The sequence below is a fragment of the Anoplolepis gracilipes genome, chromosome 3 (genome assembly GCF_047496725.1).
Source record: "Anoplolepis gracilipes chromosome 3, ASM4749672v1, whole genome shotgun sequence".
Lineage (NCBI taxonomy): Eukaryota > Metazoa > Arthropoda > Insecta > Hymenoptera > Formicidae > Anoplolepis > Anoplolepis gracilipes.
In genome coordinates, this window is record NC_132972.1 from 9,276,716 (window position 1) to 9,293,293 (window position 16,578).

The 16,578-nt window shown below is 29.2% G+C and overlaps 3 protein-coding genes across 4 annotated transcripts; 1 reads left to right on the top strand and 2 right to left on the bottom strand.

Moving 5' to 3' along the window:
* Positions 1-267: 267 nt before the first annotated feature.
* On the bottom strand, positions 268-12,436 carry Tg (transglutaminase). Of its 2 annotated transcripts, XM_072888856.1 has the most exons (11): positions 11,905-12,436; positions 10,950-11,134; positions 3,881-4,230; positions 3,649-3,781; positions 3,146-3,375; positions 2,683-2,996; positions 2,237-2,506; positions 2,048-2,127; positions 1,687-1,831; positions 1,188-1,494; positions 269-1,059 (listed from the first exon to the last, which is right to left on the bottom strand). In XM_072888856.1, the coding sequence occupies exons 2-11, from the start codon at positions 11,062-11,064 to the stop codon at positions 751-753; spliced, it is 2,253 nt and encodes a 750-aa protein (XP_072744957.1). In that variant the 5' UTR covers positions 11,065-11,134; positions 11,905-12,436; the 3' UTR covers positions 269-750. The 2 variants fall into 2 exon arrangements, with proteins under 2 accessions (XP_072744956.1, XP_072744957.1); XM_072888855.1 differs by lacking the exons at positions 10,950-11,134; positions 11,905-12,436 and adding an exon at positions 4,660-4,860 and having other exon boundaries at positions 268-1,059.
* A 648-nt stretch (positions 12,437-13,084) lies between these two features.
* Positions 13,085-15,135, bottom strand: LOC140664105 (mitochondrial import inner membrane translocase subunit Tim21). Its single transcript, XM_072888868.1, has 5 exons — positions 14,979-15,135; positions 14,444-14,630; positions 14,135-14,369; positions 13,826-13,925; positions 13,085-13,743 (listed from the first exon to the last, which is right to left on the bottom strand). The coding sequence occupies exons 2-5, from the start codon at positions 14,625-14,627 to the stop codon at positions 13,648-13,650; spliced, it is 615 nt and encodes a 204-aa protein (XP_072744969.1). The 5' UTR covers positions 14,628-14,630; positions 14,979-15,135; the 3' UTR covers positions 13,085-13,647.
* Positions 15,136-15,605: 470 nt separating this feature from the next.
* On the top strand, positions 15,606-16,469 carry E(y)2 (enhancer of yellow 2). Its single transcript, XM_072888869.1, has 2 exons — positions 15,606-15,793; positions 16,022-16,469. The coding sequence occupies exons 1-2, from the start codon at positions 15,744-15,746 to the stop codon at positions 16,260-16,262; spliced, it is 291 nt and encodes a 96-aa protein (XP_072744970.1). The 5' UTR covers positions 15,606-15,743; the 3' UTR covers positions 16,263-16,469.
* The last annotated feature ends 109 nt before the right edge of the window (positions 16,470-16,578 follow it).

The window sequence follows — 16,578 nt, forward strand, 5'->3', positions numbered from 1 at the left end:
TGCAGTAAACGATATCTGACATTGATCGTAGACATCAACTATTCTGAGAATTGGTAACACTATAACATAAATGTGATAAAATATATATCATAGATTATTTTATTAACATAAATATATAATACGTGTATATAAATGCATGTTATGTTTTCTTAAATACACTCCTATGAACACGTAGTATAAATAATAGCAATAAAACCATTTATGAGAAAAGATAATAAATTAAAAATAGTTTTGATTATGCATTTTAACTTATCTAATTTGATATCTTTATCTACAATTCTACAGTCGAGTTACAATCGATAAATGAACACACTTTATGTTTTTCTCAATTTGATTTTTTATGATTCGAGATAAATGTTTGACCTAAATAATATTATATTTGTTTAGTTAAGAGAAAAATTGTAAAACGGTATACTTTTAGTTTTACGATTTTTTTCTTTTTTTTAAATAAAATTCGAATATATATTTACACAATAAAAAGATCTAATTTTCACTTGCATTACTACTCTGCATAAGCTTATACATCACAACTTTGTATATTATTGCACTCGGTTATAATCTTTCTGGAGCAGTTCTTTTTCAAGCAGTTATGATTATAATTTTATAACAATTACTTTTTTCATTACATTCACTAAAATAATAATTATTGCACAATTAATACATATATGAATTATGTAAAAATATAAGAATATGCTAAATTATTATCCACAAAATAAAATATTCTTGAAAATATCGCGCGCGCGCGCGCGATTACTCAGAATTATTAATTGTTTTTGCCGATTTGACTATAAAATTGTACGAATGTCCATCAACATCCTCCAATTCCTTTGAATAAAATTTTGCCGCTATCCTGGCACGTCCTTCTAACTTGGGTATCATGGAGAAAGTACATTCTGCATCCGCATCTACGTCAACGGACTCTGATAATTTCAGCTTCAACTGCTCGTCCAAACCAGGCCCTTCGATAAGGAAGCTACCCTTCTTCAAAGGAATTGGTAGTGGATTACGAAACTTGGCCGAAGCGTGTAAAGTTTGACCGACGATTGCATCGTTATGCAACTATAAATAATAAAATTTATTTTTATATAAAGTAATATGTATACATGTCACTTGTCATATCCATTTTCTATCCTTACTTATATATTACTTATTGAGTTTTGATAATATATAGATAGTTTAATAGTTACCGTGATTTTAATGTCAGGTTTCCTAACGCGGAAGTCATCCTGTGCAAAGTACTCGAAGTTCGTGTCCTTAACGGTAGCGAGACAGGCGATGTTAAACGCACATTGATCTAACAATCTCGGACCGTATTCCTCCCAAGAAACATCCATGCGAATTTCCTCAAGCATTCCTGGTCGAACTAATCTGTCGACGTGCAATCTTTTCACCGGATCTCCCACTCGACCAGTATACAAGACAGTCTCCACTCTCAGAATTACGGTCACGCGATACTCCATTAGCGAATTCCGATTTTTAATTAACAGTACCACACTATCAGAAAATAAAACAATGATTCAGAATAGGTGTTATACTCAATAAAATAAAACGTTAAAAAAACGATAATCTTATAAAATAAATTGTGAAAAAAAGCGAAGTTTGAAGAATTTTACAATTCAATTTGTGCTATGTTATTTAGATAATATTGCGAATATAATAAAATAGTTTTATTAATAAATTAAATACCTAAAAGGCTGTCCAATTATGATATCATCACGCAGTTCAAAAGTGAACATGACGTCGTTGAACTCCTCATTGAGATAATAACGGCTAAATAAAGACTCGCTTTGACGCAGCGCCTTCAGCATGGCAGCACGTTCTTCATCAGATTCTATTATATGAGACATGATTCTTATGCAATTTATATTAGTAGTCAACTAGATGTCATATTAATATATTAATATTTTATAATTAGAAATCAATATATATATATATATATATATATTTAAAATCGATATATTTTTTGAATTGTAACATCATAAAAAAATTATTTCTTGATTAATAACACTCCTTTTAATTGCATAATTTTCTGTTAAGAATTTCTTACCCTCTGGATATTTGTAAGTGTGCGTGATGTCTTCCCTCGTCCATTTTCCAACCGCTTTCGTGCTAATCAATCGGCCGATGCTGTAACAAAATTACCATTGCCTGATTATTCAATTATTTTCAGTTTAGTTAACCAAAGACGAGTAACATACATTGAAAATTAAAAAAAATATATATATTCCGTACGTACCCGTACATATCTTTGCGAACTAGTTTCAAGGGCTGCGTAGGTCCATTGTAACGCCAGAAAACCTTGTCGGCATTCACCTCGGCAAAGAGGAATGCGTTATCGTAAGGACGTAGGACTTCACCCTTCTTCACGGCGACCACGGAAGCTGGCCCACAACGATACGCGCCTTCGCTTAATTCCTGAGGAGTAGCATCGATCGCTTGCCATCCTGAACAATCCGGCGATAAGTCCAATCGTTTCATCCACACCTCATTCCAGACGTGGAAATTCCTTTAACGATAAAAAGAAGAAATTTGGACTTCTAATAAATTTAATTCCTTAATTTCATTAAGTTTCTAAATTTTAAATTAATATCATCATAATCATTACACTGATAAATATTTAATGATAATATTTCACTCTTGTTTGTAATTAAAAGGTGATCGTCTTCTTTTTCTTTAAATTACCATATCGAATCGCTGTTAAGCTCTTCCATGATCTTGCCCTCAGCATTCACAAAATAGTCCACGGTCAGACTGCTCTGAGTATCATGCGCGCTCGAGTAGTTGGTTATCACTCGACAAGGTATACCCAGAGTGCGACAAACTGTCGCCAACACACCGGAGAAGACCCAACATTGTCCGTACTTGACCGGTTTTTTCGTTTTGTAATATTCCTGGAGTATTTTCTGCGAGCCCATCCATCTTGTAGGTGGTGTACCACCCTCGTAATCATCCGACCAATTTCCCATCACTGCCCCGTTGTCATCGGGGGAATTCACCTAGACCAACCAATGGCACTTACAAAAGACAATCTAAAAATTCTTCAAGTTTCACAATTTTGCTTGTATTTTCGAAAGAGAGAAAGTATTTAAAAAATTATACTTTAAAAATTATTTCAAAATACGGCTCAACAATAAAAATAACTTACCGCGGCGGATAAACAACGCGTTATGATGACGGGATCGTTTCTCCCGGAAACTCGAACTTTGCCGACTTGGATCATTAGGTGTAAGGCACTATCCAAAATGTCTCGCTCGAATTGCGCGTACTTCCACACTGTGGGTCGCAAACGATTATGACTTCCGCGCCAAATTAAACCATCCTCCGCCAGCACGTATTCCTGACGTTCAAGCTCATTTTCCAGATAAACCACGTCGTCTAAAAAAATTTTTTTTTGCAAAATTCGAGAACGTTAATATTTTGAAATTTTTTAAACCTGTAGCTTCTTGATATAGTCGAAACTTTTTTTCTTTTTTCGATAATCTCTAATTTTCTATAGAAGAGAATCTCTATTTCTTAAAAGAGATTCTTCATTATTGTTTATTATAAAGCAATAATATGATATAAAACTTTGAAAACTTGCGTGATGTGCACATGATGTTCAACATTCTGTTGAAAAAGAAAAGAGATTAAAATATTGCGAATATATACCTTCGCACCATGGATTACAAATTAAATAAAACGGATAATCCATCGTGTAACTGACAGCTCCTTCAGTTTCCTTGTTCTTGGTATCGATCTCTATTTTCCATTTGCCTATAATTGCATTTGCGGATGGTACAACCTAAAACCAATAATGAGATATAATGTTCAATCAAAATCTTAATAATAATAAAAAATCTGTCAAAATCTGCATATCAATATCGTAAGCCCTCGGACTTGCCTTTATCCTTAAGAAATTTTGTCCTCTAGCGTCAATGGTGGTCTGCCAAGCAGCTTCGGAAATCTCTCCAGGATTGAGCAGAGCGGTTGCCACCAGTGTCCCGTGTCCATATTGCGGCCTTTCGATGCCATCTAGAGTGAAGACGATAGAAATCCCGTCGATGGAAGAAATATAGTCTCGAGATAGGCTTAGATGCAGATAAAATTCCTGACCACGTCTGACAACGAGTCTCGCTCTGTCATCGTGACGGGTCATCAGCTCGTATCTAGATGTCCGATGATTCTCACCGTTCTCTTCAATACAAGGATCTACATTGTGAACCGTCAATACTGGAACGCCAAAATCTTCCCCTATGAACAACAGCATTTTTTAAAAAATTACGTAAAAGTTATAATACAATATGTAGGAAGAAAGAAGAATTCTACGGAAATAGTAATATTAAATAATAATTAAATAATAAATATTTGTAAAAATTTTGGAATAAAATTATGTCTTTAGTAAAAAAGCATCTTCAGTGATTAATCTTTTTACTTTTCACTTTTTTCGATTGATGTGATGACGATTTATGATACTGATGAATTTATTTATATATTTTAATTTAGATGTTGATAATTTATTTATTTAATACTTATTATGATGCTGATAATTTAATTCTTTTCTAAACTAAAAACAAATGTAGATACTAGATATATAACAAAACTGACGAATATGCTTTTTAATTTAGATGTCATTTTTCTTTACATAATTACATTGTTTCTAATTCTTCGCGCAGGACTCACAATAAAATCTAAACGGAAACGGTCGGATACGCCGATCGTTGAATATCCGGTAGCGATCGTAGAATCTATAAAACATCCCTCGACGGTCCGGAACCGCCGGCTGCACTGGTTGCACCGGTTGCACCGGTCGCGGATACGAACGAAAAGCTGGATACATGGTTGGAGAACGCACCGAACGCGAGTTCGCCGAATGACTGAAGAGCTTTGCCGACGACAAAGAGGAAGGAAAAATATGTAGCCTAGGCTGATGTGTTCTAGGAACGATTTCAAGGACTAATGTGCTGCAACACTGAGTGCAACCATACATGGCGTCATCGGTGACACCCGCGTCAATAAAAGAGTGAGTGAGAGATCGAAAGAAAGAGAGAGAGAGAGAGAGATAGAAAGAAAATTACCCATTTTTCATTCTTATAAATTAATCGGCAATATATAATTGTAGTTGAGATTATTCTAAATTTCGAAAGTCTCCTTTGAATTCTTTACTAAACTGATTAATATTTAGTTCAAAAATTTTTGAAAAGCTTCGAAAATCTAAATTGTTTCAACAAATTCAATTTTTATTGAACATTTTTGTATACTTTAATGAAATATTAAAATTGAGAATAACAGACACAAGCATTTTATATAACAAATTAAAAATTTTGAAATTATTGCAATCAGGTTTAGTGTAATCGAATTTTTGTAATCAAGAAAAAAGAAAATTGTTATCAAAATACAAGGCATTGCTATCGTATATCAAGTAACAAACAATTATTTAATAACAAATAATTATTTTACTTAAAACTGATATATTATTTCGTATGAAACTCGTAATATAATATAACTATACTTTAAGAATTGTAATAAATAGAATATTAATTCAACACTTTATTATTACAATGACAGTTGTCTCATAATGTATTTAAAAAATAATAATGCGTCATTCTTAACATTGTTCTTTCATTGTTCTCATAAGTAGTTCAGGGATACATATATTTGTAACTTGTGCAAATTGCAAATGCCAAAGTAATGATATCCTTTTATAATGTAACGATGCAACCATTAAATATAGCACTATATAACTTTAAATCTTAGATATAATAATTAACAATTCAATTTAAGTTTTCTCTTATTTTATAATTCAGAATTATAATATGATTTAAATTCTACAAATATTTATAATTATTTTATTTAAAATTTTTACAAATGTTTCCATGAATCAAAATTTTTAAAATGTCGACAAATAAGATTACGAAAATTAGTTACGCCTACATTAGAAACGTGAATAATGTTTTGTAATTTAATTTAAAAATTGCGCACCTACACGCGATCAATTTACTAACACAAGCCTATAATCATGCTTATTAAAAGAGTCATTGCAACCAATTAGAATTCAAAAAAGATTAACTACAAATCATAAATACTATTTACTATTGGGAAAGATCTGCACAATCTCCTATATTACAAATCAGAACGACATTAATGATCATAAAAAGATGGATTATTACCCTGTATTGCATGCAGATTTTTCAATAGTGACAAACCCGCTTCCTTTACCCCGCACTCTAATTGATTATTATGAAATGCAGTCGCGCAAGTTGATTTTGCATGCGCAATTAAATTGTTGCAATACATAAAATAGAAATTAAATCTTATACACATAATATCCTATAAATATATCATATATAAAATATAAAATATATAATAAAAAGTTATAAATATATTAAACATGAAAATATCTTAAAATTTAGCTAACATTAATATTAATCCAATAATGAAATATTACAAAAGATATAATATATAAGACTAAAATAATATTTAAATAATCCATAAACATAAGTTTTTTTATGTATATTTTATGTTAATAACTAAAGAATTTTTCGTAGCGCTGTTGTGACTAATTGTTCAAAAATATTATAAATCACTAAAATTGCACATTATTTTTCATATTTTTATCGATTTTTTTCATTTTAATCGATTCGTCTTTTAGTCAATTGATTTATTTTAATATAACGGGGTTTATTTTTATTATCGTTTTTATACCGGTTTATTTATTTAGGAACACATTTAAAAAGAAATCACTTATCGTGGACTTGTAATTACCATTTCTGGTTAATAAGATACAATTTAATACAGTGAAATCGACAGCCAATTGATCGGGATTTCAGGTCAGGAACATAGGTTGTACCATTTACGGAAAGACAAGGTGTGCTCTGTATTAGTCAGAAAGCAATCTGCGGCAATTACATACAATTTGAAGAAGTACTCTTCTCATTATGCATGCTTTCAATACATATCTATTATTTCTCGCGCCGACACATTGTCATTGTAAGCGATTAATCGGCGTCACTCACTTTTATTTGCATAAATTGATTTGTAAATGTGACTTAAGACATGAATTTACAATTATTATTTAAAGAAAAATGAGAGACTAATTAAACGATAAATGTAGTAAAATGCATTCTAATAAAGTTTATATAGTTAAAGATTATAAATTACATTTTTTATAAAATGTTATATCCTGAAAACTAAAATATGCGCTGCGTAGAGATTATAGTTTTTTATGAAACGATACATAATTAATCTAGAATAAATTAAGATAAGTAATTAAGATCGATTCGTATAAACTATTTCTTATGTTTGTTAAAATCAAAATGTTATCACTGCTCTGTAATTAATCATCGATTCACCGACAACAATTACCATGTTGTTACATGAAACTCTATTTACCGTACTTATTTAAGATGCGAAATAACAAGACAGATTATGCGAATTACTCGTCTTATTATTAAATTCGCATATAATAATACACTCCAATTGTCAATTGTAATTCGCTTATTTCATCAGTCTTAATACGAAAATGATGATATTCAAATGACTCAGTGGACTCAGATTCATATCACAGACGTATGCGTAAGTATTGTGTTTACGAACGAAAATAACGACGAGAACTCGGCCAAGTATAAAAGTGTTCTGCACTTACATCACTCGCGCTTGCTCGCCATCGATCGATCTTTTTATTGATCAATTTAAAATTGATAAAATTGATCTCTTTTCAGAAAAAAAATTAATAAGATCTTATTTCGTTTCATTTTCAATATCGTGTAGCTCTATTAACGTGAAATTCATTTAAAACTAAATGAAAAATATAAAGTTCTCTATATTTAAATTAACTACTACTTATATTTTTTCAACACAATATACGTAGAATGGTTTAATAATTAAGACTTAAGGAAACGCGTTTGATATAGTTTTTATAACGTATTTATCATTGTATGTCGATATACATATGTATGTCATTCAATTGATGCAATTATAATTCTTATTCACCTAAAGCATGCGCGAACGATCTTCGTCTACGAACAACTTGTTGATGCTCTCATAGATACATATCTAGATATCTTAATTATCTGGCATCAGAGAAGCGCCGCCTTCTCCTGGTATAATAAATCCGCGTCAAGAGCAAAAGTCCAGTAGCTTATATACACGTCGTGCTATTTATATAAAAGAGAATGAGTCAATGGAATAAGTTATCTGGAAGAAAATGATTTAATGAGGAGAATCCCCGATTGAAAGTCTCAAACGAAAGCACGAGCCTACGCAAAACTTTCTGTGACTAATCTGTCGTTTAGTTTGTGAGCCACGATAGAGCTTCTTAGATTTTTGTTAGAATAATATAAGTCATATTTACTGAAAAATTATTTTTAACTATTGATTGAAAAAGCAGATTCAGATTAATTTAAATATGTTGAGTAAAAGTGCTGATAGTAACATGACACTCCAACGAAATGACGTCACCATTTAGCAATTACGGCATCGCGCCGCTTGCGTAATTTCATTCATACGCGAGAAAATTTCATTAATATTAATTCAAGACTTTAAAAATCAAAGTGTCCGGAATTATAAAAAATTTCTCTCTCTTTAATAAAAGATGCGAAAACATTGTTTTTTTAATACGTCATTAATACATAAACACGCATCTTTTTTTAAAAAAGTAACATATTAATTCCGTAATACTCCGTATATATCTACGGTGAATAATAAATGATACTTGCAAGTTAAAACAACGGATACAATTGCATACACAAATGTAAGATATACCCAATAAATAATACGACTATTTCAAATAGGTATGCATAATCTGCAAGGTGATGCTGTTTAATGAAGGTCGACGTCTCGAGAGAGGCGGAAGCTGACTTCCCATTTGCTTGAGTATATATTTTCTTAACCAGAGAATGATAAATCGCGCGAGTGTACTTGAACGAGGAACAAATCGCGCATTACATCGATAGAATCTGCGTTTATTTATACAAATTATTCAGCCGCTTGTCAAAGTACAAGAACTCTCTGTCAAGAAAGTGAGAGAGAGAGAGAGAGAGAGAGAGAAGAAAGAATACAATCCTTCCAAGTGCTTCTTACGTTCTTTGCAAAATTTATATTATTGAATTGCTCACGTTTGCTATATATATATATATATATATATATCTAATTCAAACATAAACAAATAGTTGTACAAGCCTTAGACAATGAAAATATACACAATGTATATCTTCCTTTACTACATTTTATTTTGCACTGTTATATTTGACTAATTTAAAATCAGTATTACATAACAGAATGTCATCACTAAATTAACGATATTTGATTCGAGGCAACGAAATGACAGATAAAAATCTTCACGCCTACGCTTATGTTAATACTTATCTCAATCATTTACAATTTTTAATTTTATATCGCGATAGTAAAATCATCACCGACGTATCGAATTCAAAACGTGTTGCAATTTTTTCCAAATGATGATAATGACATCATATGAAATACATACAAAATATCAGATGTTACATTTTTCATCATACTAAAAATTGTTAATTAAATGCGTGTTTTCTTAGCATGTGTTATATCGCAAAACCTATGGAACGCAACATCTTTTCCTTGACCGATATTCTGAAAATAGGCTTTAAGTGTACCGGAAAAGCTTTGCTTCTTTGCTAACTGAATATTTAATGCTTTACATCGTATTCAAACAGTCAAATCTTGTTGATATAATTTATATTTATTTATAATTAACAGATAATCCTCTAATATCTAGCATATTTATTGTGCAGATATAAAACATAATTTCAAATCTCGTTTGAAAATCTGTTTGATAAAATATATATACATTAAACGTGCAAGATATATTAATAAATAATATCTTTGAATTTTTAAAATAAAATCACAGAAAAATTAAAATCGTGTTTGTGCGCCTTCTGATAATTTATCATATGATCATCCAATCTAGATGAGAAAACCAGAAGCTTTCACTAAATATTACTCGCTATATTATCTTGATAAGGCACGTGCCTCCGATTTACTTTTAGGCGCGCAATACGGGCCGCATTATTTTACGCGCTCGTGACTCATGCCGCGTAGACGTTTCCCTCTTATCTCCCCGTTTTATATTAATTGATTTTTGCCTCGCCTATACCCTCCGTCCTCAAAGGGGTCAATTGACTACGTGTCAGGGCAAATATGTCTTGGAATCTTGGTTCTTCTCTTTATCGAGATTCACTCAATCGGACTTTGAAATTGATATCGGGTCATGAAAACTCTTATCTTATTCGGTGATCTCTAATGATGTAACAATGATTACTTTTGTGTTTTAATAATTTTCACAAATTATGTGTACAATGAGAACATATATATATTAATGAGGTATAAATAAATATACTTAGCTTTTAATAATTACAAAAATTATACACACACATATGTAGTAAATATGTAATTATTTGTTTTTAATATCGGCGAATGTCTCAGTTTTGATAATGTGAGATGAAAGGTTGGAGAGAGATTGAAACTTTACAAAAATTTATTAACTCGTAGCAAGACGTAGAAATAAGCATGCAAGAACCATTTCAAACAGGCAAACAAAAGTAAGACAATATTCTTATCTCTCTTGCAATTTTTAATTCTTCTCTTAATGCAACCCAAACTTTTGGTAGATGTGCAGATAATCGTAATGTCGTAAGAATATTCAGCTGCGCTTGCCTCGGGAAAACATTAAGGGAACATAATCTATTCGAAAAGTTCTCCTCTTTCAAACTTTTAATCAACATTAATAATAGCGTTATAATTAGAATTTCTTCAATATGAATATAATGCAATAAGTGCAACAATATTATGCCGTTTGCTTTAACACAAAAATATTTATTATATCCTGTATACATATTGCATTATTAGTTTTTTAAATACTATATAATTTTTACATTTTTATTTAATTTTAAGTATATTAAATTAACAATTAGCAATCATTTAGCATAGGATTAACTTACCAGGGGCAGTGGTTGTAGGCGGTCGTGGTGTCTGTGGTCTGATATGTTGGGGCCTAAACACGGCCCTGAATCCAGAAAGACAGGTACATGGGCATGGGCAACACTTTTTTATCATTGTAACAAAATCAAGAGAAATGATAGACGTTGTCCATATAAGAGTTATGTATTTTGTGTCGTCCTTCGATCTATATGCATATATGAATCATAAAATGTATGTGTATTATCCCTTTCTAATTTTTCGACTTTTTTTGTCAAACTTAACAATTAATATAAAAGATAGTTAAATGTATCGCCTGAACAAGAATTACTATCAAAATTAATTAAACATTTCTAGACCGGAACAACCAAAGAAAGATATAATAAATCTCAATACAATAATTAATTCTATGTCTCAAAAATACAGTTATTCAAGAACAGTGAAAATTGTTTAAAATGAGATGAGTTTTCATAATTGGATCATGAATAAAGGATCCATTGATTAAAAAATCAATATAACGAAAATAATATTTTATAAAGAATCTACATTTAGTTAATCATGAAATTTTATCGTTTTAATAATGATATTTTCATCGAAAAAATTAAAATCAAAAGATATTTCTATACCTATTACATTATAATTTTATGTTAATAATTTTTAATAAGGAATTTTTAAACAGATTTTATTTGCATTAATGTAATAAAATATGTGATAAATAAGTGTGGTATATATTTTTAATTGATAGCTTACAATTTAATTGAAAATTTATATACATAAAATTTATAAAGATTATTCGCGCAATACTTTCAAATTTAAATATATCACTGATAATGTATATTCGCAACAAATAAATATATAAAATTTTCAATTATTGTTAAATTGCAAATATTAGATTTTAAATACTTTTATAGAATAAGTATAAATATAACTTTTCTATAATTACATAATATTTTTAAAATAAAATTGACAGCTGCATACCTGCAAAAACAACCTGAAAATCTGAAGTATTTTTCTTTCACAAACAACTTTGCACGTATCACGTCACTATGTACATCTCAAACATGTGTGAGCAAGATGATTGGAATAACGTGTCATAGTCTTCGTGCCGGTTGTCGGACGACTGTCAGTAAGAATCAACTGTAGTGAAGCAAACGATAGTGTATCTCCCGCCAACCTTCGGTTAACTTTTAGGAAAGACGGCTAATAGCATATGTAATGATATGCGAATACACTAACGTGGGCATTGTATAACACCTTGGTATGTATTTACCACATGCAATTTTCAGGACACGCCTCTCTGCAGTGGATGCTGCGCTCATTAATGACTTATCGATAGCTTTTACTTGACTTGATTGCTACATTTTTTATTTTTCGTGTTCTAATCGTTTATAAAGCATTACACATAAATATCTCCTTCCCAGAAGTGTAATACTCAAACAGACAAACTGAGGGAATTTTTTTGTAGAAAGTTTTATTTTTAATAAAAAATCAATATTATTATATCCTACAAAATAAAACAATTTAGATATATTGCTTATCATTGATATTAAAAATAATGATAAATGAAATCAAATAATCGCAGATTTCTTTTCTTTAGAGACATTTTCACGCGTGCATATGCAGTATTATATATGCGTAAGTAATGATTTAATTGTATAATAGTGAGGAAGGAATAAGTAGTATTATTATAAAATGTGTCATGCGTATTATCAATAATAATTATTGACGTCTGATAACACGCACATATACGTTGTTGCTATATGCACGTAGACTCGTGCAATAGCATAAGTAGATGATAGTAGAATAGAATAATGCATATTTTTAGCGTCCACGTAACACGCTACCCAAGAATTTGTTCTTCGAATTTCATAACTCTCAGTTCCGTTTCCGTAGCGCCGCGATATGCTTATGAGTTTTTTTTTCTCATCATCATCGAGTATAAGATTAGGGTGAAAATATAAAATGACGTAAACTCTAAAAATAAAGTTTTACACACACCAACGAAAAGAAAGTATATATAACACGTGTTATAACTATATAAGAATATAAAATTTTGAAAAAGGATCAATATTTAAAATATATCACACACAATTGCAGCTTTATTTATAAATGCAGCTTATTAAATAAAGTTAGTTAATTTTTATATTTTGAAAAACAATAATTAATCAATATTTAGCAATTTTCTATTATTTTGTCAACAAAATAAATTAAAATTAAAATTAAAAGTACAAAGTAAATAGATTGAGCAATTTAAGTAAAAAAGAATATTTATGTATTTAAGTTACACTTCTATAGAAAATTATATTATATGTAATTATATGTAATATTAAATGTAAAATATTATTTACATCTCACGATACATTATACAATTATCAATTATCTTTTTCTCGTGTATTAATAAATTGGTTAGGTTGCATTAGTACACACCGATACACAAAGATTATCGTACATAAATTTACATTGGCATAAGTAAAAAAAGATATTTAAAACTATTATTATTGTTCTATGCAAATAATGATAAAATTCATAATAAAAATTATAATATTATAATAAAATATATCATAATAAAAATTATATTATATTATTATAATTTTCTTAATATTTTATTTACTAATGTTTATATTGTAAGTATAACTTTTAAGGTGCACTAGTGTGTACTAGTACACCAATTGAATTCCTTCTATATCAATTAAAATCCAGTACAAAGTCTTAATCTTGTTGCTATATATCTACATTCTGTTCAGGTTCTAATACGATTATTCCAAAAACATTCACATTAACATATAAATATGAATATTCAAATTTATCAGATTCATTCTGTAATTAAAATTGAATATATATGTGAGTGCATAAATATATTTATTATTATTAATTATGCAAATGTTATTAGCAAACTTACTTTCTTCACTTCTAAAAATGCTGTTCCACGTCGTCTTGTTCCTTCTAAATAAAACTTCAGCCTCATATATTTGACACCATTCTTCCTGTAATACATATGACTGAAAAAAATAAATATAAAAAAATATATTATTCCAAATATTCCAAATATATTGTTTAGATTCTTAAAAAAAATAATTAAATTTTTATATGTATCTATAGAATGATAAATATTTATGAATAATCAAAATTCGTTTTTATACGAGAATTTACATACACAAAATAGTTACCGATATTTCATATATATTTTAGAAAAGTTACTTAAACATACTTGATATGTCTCCTGCGTCTACGATTTGTTTCATCTACATAAGCTTTTATAGGAGCTCCAAGCAAATCTATAAGTTTTGGATGTTCCATGCAACGTTTTCGAGCTTTACTATAAATGGCATCTGGACTTTCACTAGAGAATAATTCCAAAAATAAGGTATACAATATAAAAGCAGTCATTCCAATGCCACTTATTATAATTCCTAGATGTCCAGCAAATTTAAAATTTTCTTTGACTGAAAAAAAGAAAAAAAGTATATGCAATATATATAATAATGTAGATAAGATAGATTATATGAAATTTACTTACCTACTTCTGCTATACTAATCTGTTTCTTATTGTCAGTTTCACTGAGTTCAACATTAGTTGTAGATTTCTTCGTTGAATACCAAACATTGTATTTAGTATTAGGGATAACACTAAAACAATGTGATGTGCTGGGTATAATTAAATATCTTTTTTTGAGAATACGACTTAATATTGTTGATGCCATATCCTAAAATATTAATATATAAATTAATATTAATAATTAATACAAATTAAAATATGCAAATATATATATATATATATATACATTTATATATATCAATAATTACTGTACAGTAATTAGTTTGTATTCAGCTTAAAAAAGAATTTTAAACAATGTAAGCTTTTGAAAAAGTTAATCTAAATTTTATATATGTATATATACGCGAATGTATAAAATTTTAAAAGATTTATATTAAATTTTTCAGAAGCCTATATTATTTAATAAACTTTCTTTTTTACTGAATACAAACTAGTTAATGTATAGGAATTACTGATTACATTATATATTATATTATATAATATCTAATTGTATTACTTGTATTATCACTCTCAGGTAACACTTTTTTAATAAGATAAAATTTAGTATAATACGTACTATAATACACAAGAAATAATACTAAAAATAAAATCTAATAGCACTCGTGTTGTACAAATAGCGGACAATTCGTGTTGATATTTTTTTAATTATAACCTTTTAATAAAAACATCTTGAATATATTTATTTATCATTTATATACACACATGTAAAAAAAGATAATATTTACATTTTATCAGTCGGTACAAAGTAAAGGTTATCTAAGGTCAATTAGCATTTTGGTAAATTTTAAGAGTAAAATACTGGCTTAAGCCGCTTGTTTACTAATTTTCTAGAGAGGTTGCATTCAAAAATCCTACCCGTAGCGTTGACTAATCAGAACAGAGAACCAAATATTTCTCTGACCTGATTGGTCTATTAAAAGCTACTCTATTCAATAGGTAGGATTTCTGAACGCATCCAAATAATGGCATCGAAATAGTAAAGATAAAGGGTCATCTACAATGCAGTAGTAAACCTTAAGCCGTAAGAAATTAACCAATCATATTTGATTTTTCTTCTCACATTTAACTGTCATTGGTCAACTTTTAACGGCTTAAGGCTTCCTATCTTCATTGTAGAATGCCCTTAAAATGATGGAATAAAATTGTCCCTTAACAGATTGCTTGGAATTGTTGACTGTTGACTTGATAGGTTAATAAGAAATAAATAATTCACAGAATAAAGAAACGAAAATTGAGATTATATAATTAATTTCATATATTGATGAAGACTGCACTACATCAGAGATTAGTGATGGTTGGCGACCGCGATGGGTAGGTATAAGTTAATTGTTTATATTGTTTTTTCATTGATTACACAATTAAAGTTAGTTATTTAAGTAATTTTAGAAAAATAAGCCTTCTTTTAGCTGTATAAATTTTGTTTTATGATATACATAACTAAAGTTTTTATTTAAACAATTTCTGAACAGATTCAATTAAACAAATACAATCAAATTGTCTAACTTAATCTAATATTGTATGTTTAAATGTTATTTTTAGGCTAAAAGAATTATTAAGACGTAGATTGGTCGAATGTGGATGGCGAGATCAAGTAAAGTTAATCTCGAAGGAATTGATAAAGGAACATGGACACGATATTACTTATGACACACTGCTATCTGCAGTGACAACCAGAGCTCGCACACTTGTACCAGATTCTGTAAAGAAGGAACTGTTACAGAAAATAAAAAATCAGTTGATGGCTCAAGAGGAAAAACTCAAGATTGTGACAGATCGTTAAGAACTTATCCAATTCATTATTAAACTTAATGCAGTTGTTTATTATAATCACACTGTCGTGCAGTTGCAAGAGTTACGATAAATATCTTTTCACAAACTGCATAATTATAATTTCTTGACGAGAAACTCATAATACTTATTACATATAATATATTACATTAAGAGAGAGATAACTACAAAAAGCCCAAAAAATGTGATATGTATTTAAGAATTAATATTTAATTTATACTTTTAATGAAATATAAAAATAAAATAAAATAAGATTTTCTTCTACCAAAGTGTATATAAAAATAAACTTGCGATAAGTTAACATTAAG

Excerpts from the sequence above, each read along its gene's own strand:
- LOC140664105 (XM_072888868.1), bottom strand. The coding sequence starts at position 14,627 with ATGGCATCAACAATATTAAGTCGTATTCTCAAAAAAAGATATTTAATT. Across the intron at positions 14,370-14,443 it reads GATTAGTATAGCAGAAGTAG|TCAAAGAAAATTTTAAATTT; the intron begins GTAAGTAAATTT and ends TCTTTTTTTCAG. Across the intron at positions 13,926-14,134 it reads AGACGCAGGAGACATATCAA|TCATATGTATTACAGGAAGA; the intron begins GTATGTTTAAGT and ends TATTTTTTTCAG.
- Tg (XM_072888855.1), bottom strand. The coding sequence starts at position 4,816 with ATGTATCCAGCTTTTCGTTCGTATCCGCGACCGGTGCAACCGGTGCAA. Across the intron at positions 1,832-2,047 it reads CACTTACAAATATCCAGAGG|AATCTGATGAAGAACGTGCT; the intron begins GTAAGAAATTCT and ends CTCATATAATAG. Across the intron at positions 1,060-1,187 it reads AACCTGACATTAAAATCACG|TTGCATAACGATGCAATCGT; the intron begins GTAACTATTAAA and ends TATTATTTATAG.